The sequence below is a fragment of the Onychostruthus taczanowskii genome, unplaced genomic scaffold, assembly GCF_017590055.1.
Source record: "Onychostruthus taczanowskii isolate IOZ18803 unplaced genomic scaffold, ASM1759005v1 scaffold16, whole genome shotgun sequence".
Lineage (NCBI taxonomy): Eukaryota > Metazoa > Chordata > Aves > Passeriformes > Passeridae > Onychostruthus > Onychostruthus taczanowskii.
Window position 1 is genome coordinate 14,279,509 of NW_024498795.1, and position 13,684 is coordinate 14,293,192.

Here is a 13,684-nt window from a genome sequence, read left to right on the forward strand (position 1 = left end):
CTGACTTAGAGAGGGCCCTGCAGTCCCTCAGTCTTTCTGGCAAGCCAGCCTTTGATGCCTGCACTGCACCTGCAATGTGCTGTCAATGAGGACTGTTTCCTGCCCAGCAGACTGTGGCTGTGCAGGATATCAGGAACCATCTCATGATCACTGTCAGCACAGATTCCATAGTGAGACCAAGCTCTGGGGCAAGCTTACTAAAGCACTGCCAGCATCTTTTAACATTCAGTCTCCCTGGAAAAGTTTTTAATGAGAGAACATTTGATATGTTCTATGCAACATGGGAGTATGATAAACTGTTTTTGGTATGAGTTAGGGATGACTGCACTCGTAACAAGTGGCAGAGCAAACCAGAGCCATAAGTCAGTTATGCATGGCCATCCCTAACAATAGAGAAAAAATTGTTTATTCCAACCCTCCTGTGTTGTATGTTATATCACAATCAACTCCCTGTGCATTGTAAAATTCAGAATGCCCTTGCAAAGTTTACTTGATAAAGGAGTTTATTTTGATTTTCATCTTTCATCTGTAAAACTCCCTTCTAACTCCAAAGCACTGTGAAAATCCAATGAATGGCCAAGGCTCAATAGTTAAGGTGAAGAATGAAATGTCAGATATAACTCTGAGTTTCCAGACTTTGGCAGTTCCAACTATCCTTAACATTACTTTTTCAGCCAAACAGCCTGAGAAGCTACTGTTTCCTGAGAAGGAGCACTGCTGAAATATTGGTATGCTTAAAAAATATTAATTTTTAAAATATGTTTAAAATAGGAAGTAGCAAGAACAGAGACTTTTAATAAAAGTTTAGTAAGAACTTAATAGTCAGCAAAGTCTCTACCAAAAGCACAGGGAAATTTCACATGGCAAAGAAGAGATGTGTACTTAAAATATCTAATTCATCTACGTTGAGAGCTCTTCCAATGAACCAAGTAAAGATAATACAGTGGCTAAAGAGATGCAGGTTTTAAAGTGGTAGTTTCCTTGGAGCCAAATCTGGTTTTTAAGTTTTAATGTGAGATGCTGCAATTTAGGTTTGGAAAAAAGATTTTTCTTTATTATGTAATATTTATGTTTCATACTGCACTAAGCAGTACTGTGAGAATCTTAAAAGGCATTCTAAAATATGAAAAACATGTAAATGGCCACTGCTTATATGCAGAAGACTTTTCCAAATATTAATAAAAATGTTATTCAGTGAAACACTGTAATGAAGACAGGATTTAAAAATATGTGTAATACATTGTGCAAGATAAAGCTTCCCCCTTTCATGTATTATTACATACTTGCTATTTGGATAACTAAAGATTACAATGTGAAATGTTCTTCATCATATATGACACACTCTTTTTTTTTTTTTTTTCCCCATTGTCCTTATTTTACAGTCTAATATTCTATTCAGTTAATGCTGTGGTTCACAGTGTCCAAAGCAAGGATTTTATGATCACCTTGTATTCTCTTAACAGTAGTGGGTCTTGGTGAGGGAAGGCTAAACCGTGGACAGGCAGGCTGATGTCATGGCAAAAAAGTTGAGATAAATTTATCCATGTTATCTTAAAAGCATTACTTAGATTTAGACTCCAAAACTTTAGTTCTCACTGATGAACATGCATGTATTGTTATTATTCTGCACACACTTTGCAGTTTCTGTTCGGCTAAGATTTTAGAACACTTAATTCACCTTAATTAAGTTCCTGGGTACCTCATGTGGTGTGAAATTTATTTTGTCTACTTACAAGACTGGAAACCAAAGTATATTTCAAAGTCAACATTTTCAAACTTGTGTAGTTTCCCTTGGGCACACAAACCCAGGAATCTGTGGCTTCATTTTCAGAGATACCCATCAACATAACTAAATCCTACTCACTTCAAAGGTAGCAACAGATGCCCATCAGTTCTAAAACTCAGATCACCAGTCCACAGTCTAAACTAACCATGAGTATTCATGGCAAGAGGCTGAGCCCAAGAGAGTTTATAGATTCACGAGAAATCAGTAGAAAAGGCTGTAGGAGACCTCAACACTCCTGACAACCACTCCTACTCTTTTGCAACCTTGATGGCCTCATGTTAATAGAAAACGCATGAATGGGAAATACTCTTCTTGTGCATTGTTTTTCTTTATTAACATATCCATCAATCTTGCACTGGTGGGTTTTCCTTATGTGGGCAATTAGTAGAAGTTCATTCTACAAAAGCTGGCAAGAAAACAAGCTCCAACAACAGGTTTGGTCCAGACTCTTCCAGTTTTTAAACAATGCACTAAGGCTCTGCCCGCTGCATTCGGGAATGCAAATGAAAGGAAAGAATACAACCATGAAGTGGCAATCTGGTGGTTCTTAATTCATCCAGTGTAGTGTTACACATCAGAAAGAGAAATGCATCCCAAGACATACAAGTGATCATGGTCATCAATGAAAAAAAAAAAAAGAAAAAGAGTATTCAACTATACTTTTCTCTTAACTCAGGGCTATAGTAAACCCAGAAGTCTGGATCATTAATTATCTTTTTATATAGGCTATCACCATGGCTTTGAGTATGGGGAGCTCTTCAGAGCAGGGATTTGACATGGCATTCTTGCTCCTGCTTCAGTGCTGACCTTAAACACAGCAGAGCCAAACTAAACTCCAGGTGTTTGCCCACTAAACTCAAGCATAACAAAATCAGCCATAAGACCAGCACAGACACAGCAAGGGTGGGTGAATACATGGTGAGTGTTTACATCCTCATTATTTCTTTACATCAAAGGATTTGAGAAACCCGGGTCTGACAGTGATACTGTCAAAATAAGTAGCAAGAACCTCAGAAAAGGGGGCTGTGTTAACCTACAGCAGAAACAAATTATTTCATAGAGGTTTAGATACCAACCTAAGATAACAGAAAAAGAGATACATAGTATCCCACTCAACATTTCAGTTTAATCCTAGTTAGTCTCACTTTTGTTTGTAAGCACCAAAAACTTAATTTCATATTCAGAAACCAGGATGGTCTTTAGCAACCCTTTTCTTCTCAAAAGGCATCTGAAGAGATGATGTGTTCAACAAAAAATGTAGTTGACAATCTAGTTTCAGTCTGCAAAACTGAACAAATGTTGCAAGCATCCATTTGCCCACGACTGAAAAAAATGTTTTGCTACGGAGAACATGGGATGTGATCTTCAACAATTACCTTCCCAGCTCCTGGATGGGCATTTCAGTGCAACAAAAGTGTCATATGAAAACTGCTTATTTCAATGGATTTTGGCTTCCATAGCTGACTGCAAAGATAGCCATGATTAGTAACACATGTTTAATAGAGAGGAAATCTAATTATCTGGGAGTTTAACTATGAACTCAATGAAAGCCATAAGGTACAATGTAAAATTTATTTTGGACAAAGGAATTTTATGAGGTTTTGTTATTGCACAAAATGAATTAACAAACATCATAACCTATAGGTGAATAGGCATCCAGAATCTCTTCCTAACCCTATAGCAGTGCTAGGGGAGGGACCTGAGTTCTCACAGTCAACAGACCAAATCCTGCATAATGCCTTTCTCCTTATGGATAAAGTACAGACATTAAAAACATCCTGATTTTGTCAAAATGTGAAGCACGATAAAATCTCTTGCTAATGATGACCAATAATTTTTTTTAGTTCTTCAGTCCAAAGAATGTTCAAAAATTTGCTGAATATATGGAAGTTGCTTTACGAATGGATTTTTTTGCCTCTTCTAATTTGCACCTATTGCTCCAAGCACACTAGAATGTGAAAAAGCTTTCTAGAAATACTAAAAACATGGAAACCAGTCTAATAATGAAGATTTTGGTTTTCATCTTGTCATTCTCCATGTACGCAGGTTTAGCAGAAGACCCCACTTTTCATTGCAGCAGAGCTCACAACAATGTTCACTGAAGAGGATGCTCATTTAATACATGTTGCTGTCCACCGACAGAATGAAGTTTAGGAAGACAAATACTAAGTTGAGAATGATTTGCTGCAGACATTGATTGTTGTTTTTCTCCTCTGAATGTACTAGATTTAATTGTGTCCACTACTTAAAAAAAAAAAAAAAAAAACAACATAGAAAATATTTAGTTAATGGGTTTTTTTTTAATAATAATAATTCCTTTTTTTTCTAAAAGCAGAAGTCTAAGGGTAAGTGAATATTTTACCGGGCAGGCCACACTTAACTGTTACAGAGTTACCTTACAAGTTAAATGTTCCTTTATTTCTAAAGTTGTCAGGCAATTAAAATAACTCCTGTATTAAAATAACTTAGAATCTGTTTGAAGCTGTGAAAACCCCATTTTTCTCTACTAAACCAATCCCACTGCTGTTGATCTCTAAGTTAATATTTAAGAGTTAGTTTGAACTTTTAGCTGGAAGATTTTTTAAAGTCAATGTCCCTTCCTTTTTGGGGTAAAAGCCTCTGATGTAACAGGTAGCTTAGCAGTGACAACAATCCTGGAAGAGTGACACCTATCCAGTTCTCCTTTGGGAATAACACAGAGGAGAGTGTCCTTCTCATCTTTGCCTCCTTGCACTACCAGATCTGAATGCTAAAGATATCCTTACTAGCCACACACTGAGTATCTGGAGCATTGCAAGGGAGGTGAATTCAAAGGAATGTTACTAGCAAAGCAAATTGGTGAATGGGACTCAAAATCTCCTGTTTCATGAATCTTCTTGGTAAAACTACTCAAAGATTTTCCTCATTGATGGAAGTTCCAAAAAACCTTTAAGTAATTATTTTTATCCTGAATTTAAAAAAAGAAAAAAAAAAGGAAAATGTCAAAGCTAAGTGCTTTTGCAAATTTCTTCCCTTCCTCACATCATTTTGTTTGGCCTTTTTTTTGGATTTTGTTTGTTCGCTTGTTCCCTTTTTGTCATTTTGGGTTTGGGTTTTTTTTTGTTTGTTTGGGGTTTTTTTTTGTTTGTTTGGGTTTTTGTTGTTGTTGTTGTTGTTGCTGTTTTGGTTTTTTTGGTTTTTTTTTTTTTTGGTTTGGTTTGGGTTTTTTTTTTTTAATTTTTCTGACAGAGGCTATACAATGGAAATACTTTATAGAATGCTTCAAAGTCATCAAATAATCTTTTTAATTTTTGTCCCCTAGGAAATTTCAACTAACTGTTATTTTTTGATGATCTGACTGTGTAAAGTCAGGAAAGTCCTTTTTTATTTGATTCTGTGTCTGAAGTCCATGTCAATAGAAGGTTGACACAGCACCAGAGGCTGTGTTCTCTCCAGCTGAGGCCCCTTTTCCTTAGGAAGCCAAAGGAAAGAAACACACCTTGCTGCCAGCTCACTCAAGGTATGACTTGTTACCTTTTCCACTGGTTTGTTTTTTTATTTTTACTGACAGAAGGGGGAATACAGGAAGAACCAACTGTGGCACCAACTTCTATTTACTTCCAGCTTCACTGCAAACCGTCTGCTTCCATTGAACTTGGCAGCTGACAATATTTGCTCAGTTTATTGTCTGCTTTCCAAGAATACAGCAAGTGTTGACTACTAAGTACTAGGCATGACAGTCTTTAAAGAAAATTTCAGGGAGGCAGCAAATATGAAAAATGATGCCAGGAAGTATCTACCAATAGTTTTCTACTTTCCATAGTCTTCAATTTCTTTAGATGAGCCTTTGGTAAACGTGAAATACCAGACAGAATCTGTTTCAACAAAACCAACATGAGAGATGTCTGCAGAGCAGGAAAGACCAGCTCAAACCCTTCTTTTAGGATTCCTATTCCCTGCTCAATCTCTCCAGGCCACACTAAGCAAAGGGTAATTACAAACTTTGCTCTGGTTTAGAAAGCGTCTTGGATTTTTACAACATAGGAGTTGTTTGAAAAGATGAAACTGTTTTTACAGACTATATGATTTTTTTCATAACATGTGTTTATCAGAACCAAAGCTTTTTCCTGGCAAACTATTTTCTGTTGATTTTGTGTTCTACATTACCTCTCCTCCCTCCCCTTGCCCCCAAGTCTCCCTGTGCTTTCTCTTCAAGTACAAATCCAAACAATTACACCATTACAGTTCTGTTCCATTTACTGCTCAGCAGTTACAGACTCGGAACCTCCATATTCTTCTGCTATAAAGAAAAAACTATAGTGACCCCAGGCCACAACATGCCCTCTAAGATCCTCTCTATCCCTTCTCTCCACATGAAGGGGATGCACATCAGGAAAAGAGTGAACAGAAAAGTCCCAGACCAGTAGCCAAGACATACATGTCTGATGCTCACCATGATCCTACAGCACTCAATTTGTAAAAGGTACACTTAAAGCAGAAATCATTCCAGCAGGACTTTGTCTGAAATGGGACTTCTTGTCTAGAAGGCTCTGCACCACTCGTAACCTGCATACTTCCCAATAGGACAGAGATGGATTGTGTGGCCACATGATGGGCAGGAACAGCACAGGAACTCATGGTGGACAGCTCTACTTTTAGGGACCTGCATGACTTGTATAGCTGCTATATAGACTATCATAGGTGGTGGAAAGGGGCATTTTTGCTCCAGCATTGACAAAGAAGTTTCCATTTTCAAAGGCACTTTGTATCAGTTTGAGTGGCTTACTAAGATTACTTGTTTTTAAACTTAGTTTAATTTTTCCTATAGAACAAGCTGTTCTGAAATACAGTGAAAGATTTCCCCTCAGAAAAAGAGTTTGGAGATGCAGATGCAGGTATTTGAAGCTGCTTCAAGTGCTAAAAAGGCAGGGTGACAAAGCCAAGGAGAAGCACAGTTCAGCGACCTGCAACGGCCTGTAAAGATCCCAGCACAGAGGTCTGGAGCAGTGGGGATTGCTGTGTGTGAGGTCGGGAGCATGGTGGGTGGGACACTCAGGAGTCACAGAGGATTCCAGAGAGGGGACAGATAAAGTTCAGTAGATGGGATCTGGGGAAGAGCCCTATCATCTAAGGACATGAATCAGGAGGGACTGCCAGTTCACAGAGGACACTATTCCAAGGTAGTGCCTCTGACTGGGAAACTGCCTGGCAGGACAAGTACCTGCACAACGTGCCTGGCAACCTTTGTTCACCTGCAGCTGTTGGAAAGATGGCTGTCCATAAAAAAGGCTGTTAAATGATCTTCATAAATTATGTTTCTCCTAACAAATACTATAACTGAGCCAAACAAAAAATGGCTATTACCTATGCCCCTGCAGCTCTCAAGGATTTTACCAGCCAGGACAAATGTGTCTTAAAAAAGGCTCCCAAGGACTTTCCCAACCCACAACAGCCCTTTTAGCACCGTGGCGCTGCCTCTGCCTATAATGTGAGCCTTCCACCTTTTTGGAAACTCCACATCTCTCCACTTACACTTCAGCACAAGCTTGTCTCCAATGGCAAATGAATGCACATGAGGCAAGTAAGGAAAGTAGGTGAGACTAACTAGGATTAAACTGACTACAGGTCTGTGGTTCACTACCCCACAGCCTCTAATGTGTCAGTCTCCCTTCTGCAGCTCAGCTGAGAGAGTCCTGGCACATGTACAATTTCCTGATATTAATTCAGGCACATAAAAAACTGATCCAAAGCTCACTAAAATAAACCAGAGCCTCACATCCATTTCATCCATACTGCAAAGCAAACTTAATAATTCATATACATTTTAAGATGTGTTTTTCTTACCAGGATGTAAATGTAAATTCAGGATCTGTAGTATTTCTCGCTTGCAATTAATCAGGAACAAGAATATTAGTTAAAAATCCAAATATTGCTGCTATGATCCCAAAGGGACAGATAGGTGGTTGTAACCAGAAGACAGAGTGCATTTCAATGAAAGAACACACACTTTCTTACAACCACCAAACATGTCCTGCCGAGATTCTACAAAAATCTCAGTAGAAAAAGAAGTCAAATTGAACTACAGTCTGTGAGATTTGGAGACAAATAGTGTATGCAAGAAGGAAATTATTCAATTGCCAAGGGATGTAACTGGTTTCTTCAAATTTTTAATCTCCTCTTTAGAAAGTAAAACAGACCAGGCATATATGTCTTCCACATAAATGCCACTGTCTCACTCTATTCAGCACCTTACATTTTCCTTCTTCATCAACACTTATCATCTTCCTACTGAATGAAAACTGTTCATATCATCTTCATCTCCTGTCACTGTTTAATTCGCTATCATTTTCACTAATATCACCTACCATCAAACAGTCTGGATGACACCCTCTCTCCACTGAAATGAAATTAAAAAAAAAAAAACCCAAACAAACAGCAAACCAAACCACCTCTACAACTAGCTTTAGCAGGACCAGAATTTGCACTTCTAATCTCCCCAAGGTGTAGTAGTCCAGGGAACAAAAGTATTAAAAAACAGCTGGGTCTGTACATGCTGGGACTTTGTTGAAACCATAAAACAGCACGGGCAGGCTTAGCCTTCTTATCTCTTTGTCTCCTTATTTCCCCTCTTTTCTCTTGTGCTCTTTAATTCTGTATTTTCTGCCTGGGACTATTCCTATCTTATGTCAGTTGGTTGATTCCCATCCATTTTTCCTCCCCCAAATCTGAAAAAGCTTTTCCAGAAACTGCAATACTCAGCTGCCATTGACAACAGATGCTGTTTCTGCCAAGAATTAGTGTTCCCCCTTTTGTTTCATTCCCCATCTTCTTCTTATCTGCCAGGGTCTTTTTTCTTTTGCTAGTTTCCTTTCCTGTCTAGTATCCTATTCTTACATTTTTCTCCCTTCAAAACTATCCTTCTCTCATGTCTTCCCTCATTTGCACTGTCCTGTTTCCACTACTTATATCCCATTTCTCCCCTGGAGTATCTCAACTCCCTTCTTTTTTCTGCATTTCCCCCTCTCTCCCAGTTTTACTTCCCTCAGTCCCCTCTGCCCTCAGGTATGCAGCTGTATTTGCAGTTGCTCTGCCAGCAGATCCTGGGAGGGGCAGACCAGCCCAAACACCCTTTGCTGGTGAGAGGAGCAGCAGGTGATGATGTTCTATCCCCAAACTTTTAAAAAATGGAAAATACATACCATATATCATATAAAATACATTATATTACACAATAAAGCACAGAGACATTTTAGTCAACTCAATATTCTGGTGAAGATCTGAGAGTCAAATAAATGTCTGGAATATGAACTTTATCTAAATGCATTTTCTTCCCAGAACTACAGAAGATGATTCAGCACAGAGCTATGTGTCTCTTTCAGGAACAGACAAACATAATTTAAGCCTAATGTTCATGGCCATTCACCCCACTCCAAGTTGAAATCAACTATGATTTTTCCTAGTGGCATCAAAACTGACTGTGATTCCAGAGGTTTAACAGCAGCTTGTATGCACTGGTGAGGTGAGGATCACTGAGGCAACACTATTACTAACTTTGCTTAGAGTTGAGCACCTGATGAAATGCCAAATCAAACCCAAAACACCCATCCTCTGTGGTGAAGTCCTAAACCTCAGAGTGCACAGCAAGGCTCACAAGTCAGGAACATAATTCCTCAACTTTTTAAATTCTGATCATTTAATTGTTGTACCTTCAAAGCTAATTTTACAAAAATACATCAGGACATTGAAGCATTACCTTCTGTTAGGAAATGTCATGAAAAAAAGCCCTAGTCTCTTTATAGATAAACAGTGTTTTTCACTGCAACACAAAAGACAACTCAGGTACTTCTAGCCCCAGCATCACTTGCAATGCAGGATCTGCATTTGTGGCACAAACATTATAAATACCTTTGCTCACAGAGGTGACTGGCTCTTGTGAGCCCAAATCTCTTTCTCCTCCAGGTCTGACCACAGGATTAACTTTATAGTTACATTTCAGAGGAGAATCAGCATATTTTGAGCTTCCTGTTACATTTATTTCCATTAAGAAATAGAAGTAGCCCTGATGCCAATGTACTCCAAAGTGTGCATATGGATATGTAACATAGGTGGGGTTTTTTTAAGTAGTTTGTTAAAAAAAGAAAAAAAAGGTTCTTTCTAAAAAGGCAGAAAAGTTATTGGCAAAATTCTAACACTGAGTGCAATTCTCATGTCTTGAACATGCAGGAAACAGGTGTCTATGGCACTGGGCTGCTTGCATTTCTCACCAACCCTTACTGTACTGTGCAGGAGCTATTACACTGCACAAGAGGAACAGTTCATCTCTTTCTAAAGACATGTGCATCTTTGTTGAATGACCTTTCATTAAATTCCAAATTACCTAAGTCACCATTACTCACAGAAAAATGATCAGAGTTTTGAAGTCTTTTCCTGTGTAATAATTTTTATGTATTTGCACATGTACTTCACTGTTAGTTACTTTTAAGATTTCCTTCTGCAAATTAGTAACTTAAGGAACTCTTCACAGATTTCTTCCTTAAAATTTCACTGAATGAATGTCAACCTGTTAAAATTGCTACTTTAGAAAAACTATGAGTAACAGAGAGGACAAATATGGAAATCTCTGTAGTCATGAATGTTTCTTTTTTTTACTCCATGTTTTAAGAAGGCAATTGTACACTTAGGCAGCCTGGCAAAATCTTACAGTGATTAAGATTCAAAGATGGGCCTTTGTGACCTTTATGAATTTCCAGGAATATTGTCCAAGACCAAAAATGAAAATATAACAATTTCATTCTGCATTACTAAGCATTTCAACATCTCCAACACTTTAACACTTGTAGTAAGTTCTAGTGTCTGCTTATAAATAAATCTAAACGGTTTTGCTCCCATTTCACTGCCACTAAATAACCCAATCAAGAGAAGCCAGTTACAAGGCTGTTGTTAGTCACACAGTAAAGTTGGGAAGGTGACAGCATGCTTTCACCCACTGTGGTTAAGGGTCTCTGAAATACCACTGTCTGCACAGACATGCAGACATATTACAAATAAAAAGAGTAGCATTTGTGGTATTTGGAGTCTCCTGTAAGTCATTAAGTGCAACTTAACTCCATCTAGGACTACCTAAAGTAAAATCCCTTTGTGTATGCTCCCGCTTACAGGGAAAACCAGCTCCCAGTACAGCAGTATCAGATTCTTGCAGCATCCATGACATTTGTAAGCATTCAGTGGTCAGAACACCACTACATATCCTTCAAATGACATGGACCACTGAAGCTGGAAAGGTATCTTCACTGAACCAAGCCGGCTGGTATCTCAGCAATCCACCAGGACACAAGCATCAGCTTGCCCCCCGTGGCATGCAGAATCTTGCCTGAGGACTTCATGGGGTTTGCATTTTTGAAAGTCATCACTTCTGAGTGTTGAATTGCAAAGGGTAGGCACCAACTTACAACAGTGGCATCTCAGAAATACTTTACACTGCAAAATAGTTGTATTTGATGTTTTTGATTTCAGAGTGAGAATCAGTTAGACAACAAGGTGATAAGCATGACAGAACACTAACATAGTGAGCTACGAGAAGTAATAAGAGGGCACACCATCTCCAAAGTTAAACCATCTGAGTAGTGCCCATTACTTAAGAGTATAAAGAATCCCGTGCATTAATGCTAATAGAGTGTATTATTTAAAATATTTATTAATGTACTAGTTTCTTTCTTGCTGCTGTCAAATCATTAGTAATATGCACTCATTAGTTAAAAAGCTTATAATAAGCTGAGTAATACAAAGTGTGGTTTGATTTCTGTGCTATCACACCACTGTACTATGCCAGCACTAGAAGATGGTATTAGCTTTCCATCTCTGAATGAAGTACAAACATATTTCAAAGGAAGATAAATAAATTTTGCATATGTTTAGTCCTTGTTAAACTACGTGCTGTGCGTTCACTTCCTAACACCAACCTCATATTGTCAATCTTTGACATCATGATTCATTACCTTATCAAATGAAAATAACTGACATGTCGTAGATGTAAGGACTATGAAGTCACAAGTTTCCACGCACAAAGAGGGACATCACCCCACCATCAGCAACATCAGGGTGTGCATAGATGATGCAGTTATTTATGAAAATAACAGATGTAGGACTTGGCTATTACAGTTTAAAGACGTAACTCCTTGTTAAGGAATAACATTGTGGGAGAAAAAAATTATTAATTACGGGCAAACCCCCCCCCCCCCCCAAAACCCAGATTCCCAACGCGCGGGCGGCCAGAGGGCCGAGGGGAGGGGACGAAAAGTTTGGCGGTGCAGGGGGCGGGCGGCTCGGCCCCGCCGCCGCCCCCTCCAGCCGCTGCGGCCGCCGCCGCCGCGCCGGCCCGGCCCGCGGGGTCTGTGCCCGCCGGGACCCCCCGCTCCCGCAGCAGCCGCCGAGGGGGCGTCCGTGAGGGCAGCCCCCCTCCCCGCCGCCGCTCACCTGCTGGCCAGGCTCTGCCGGCAGTGCTGCCTGAAGGGCATCAGGTGGTAGTTCATGGCGTCCAGCAGCAGCTTCTGGCAGACGGGGTCGGTGCGCATGAAATCCACCGACTGGACCCGCTCCACCAGCTCCGGCGCCGGGATGAGGGCGAAGCGGAGGCGCTTCATCAGGTCCGGGGCGTACTGCATGCGGGTCTCCCGGTCGTGCTCCAGCCAGAGCACGGACATCTGGAAGAGCGCCAGCTCCGACTCGACGGGGGGGGGCAGCGAGTCGAGGAGGGCGCGCATCTCCTCGAAGTTGAGCAGCAGCACGTCCTCCACCAGGTACTTGTTGGCCAGTTTCTTGGTCTCCTCCAGGCCGTGCAGGGCGGCAATCTTGCACACCTGCTTGTAGTTCTGCACCGAGATCTGGTCGTTGAGGAACTGCACGCACAGCTTGGTGACCTGCGGGATGTGCAGGATCTTGCTGACCGACAGCACCTCCTCCACCGTGTCCAGCGAGAGGGTCACGTTGGCCGTGTACAGGTACTCCAGCACCAGCCGCAGCCCGATGGACGAGCAGCCCTGCAGCACCAGGTTGTTGATGGCCCGCGGGCTGGCCAGCAGCTTGTCCTCCGGGGAGGAGGATGGGGTGCCGGGCTCCTCCTGCGTCTGCGGCGGCGGCGGCTCCTTCGGCGGACCTCCCAGCCCGTCCTGGGCGCCGGGCCCCAGCCCCAGGGCGTGGGGGTGCCCGCCGCTCCCGCCGCCGCTGGAGAACAGGGATCGGAAGTATTGGGAGCAGGAGGCCAGCACGGCCTTGTGGCAGTGGAACTGCTGGCCCTGGGCCGTCAGGGTCACGTCGCAGAAGAGCTGCTTCCTCCACAGCAGGTTGAGGCCGTGCAGCAGGTTGTCGCTGTGGCTGGGGTCGAAGGTGGAGGTCCTGTCCCCGGATCTGGACATGGCGAGCGGCCTCCGGCACACCTGCCTTTTAAACCCTCCTCCAACCTGGGCAGAGGGGTGGGGAGGAGAGCGGGGTGGGGGGACACACGGGACGACACAACAATAAACACAGAGCTTTAGAGGCCCGGAGGGCGCATCCCGGCTGTGTGCGCAAGGGTGGCGAGGGGCGCAGCCGGGGGACGGGCTCCCCTGTGCCCGCCGAGCCGAGCCGCCCCCCCGCCCGGGACACGGACGGGCTCACTCGGAGGGGCTACAACTTGGGAGGGCCAAAGGAGATCTGGGGTTTTTGCCTCTCCCCTCTTCACCCCCTCCCCCGTTTTCCTCCCTCCTCGGTGCAAACCGGGCAGTTCTCCAGGGGAGGAGCAAGGAAGCCGGGGACATTTTCAAAGCTGAGCCACCCAGGTTCCCCCCTCCCAAACACCCAAGCAATCAAACACACCCCAAATAATACCACCACCCCCTGCCCCCCAACTCCGCGGCGCCCAGAGAAACTACCAAGTGACTGAAA

The 13,684-nt window shown here is 42.0% G+C and overlaps 1 protein-coding gene across 1 annotated transcript in view; it reads right to left on the bottom strand.

Annotated features, from left to right (window-relative positions):
• KLHL14 (kelch like family member 14) overlaps window positions 1-13,176 on the bottom strand; it is a 57,250-nt gene extending 44,074 nt beyond the window's left edge. Inside the window, exon 1 of the mRNA XM_041399373.1 lies at window positions 12,239-13,176. Coding sequence (XP_041255307.1) covers window positions 12,239-13,176 — 938 coding nt within the window. The remainder of the gene's footprint in view (window positions 1-12,238) is intronic.
• Window positions 13,177-13,684: the final 508 nt, after the last annotated feature.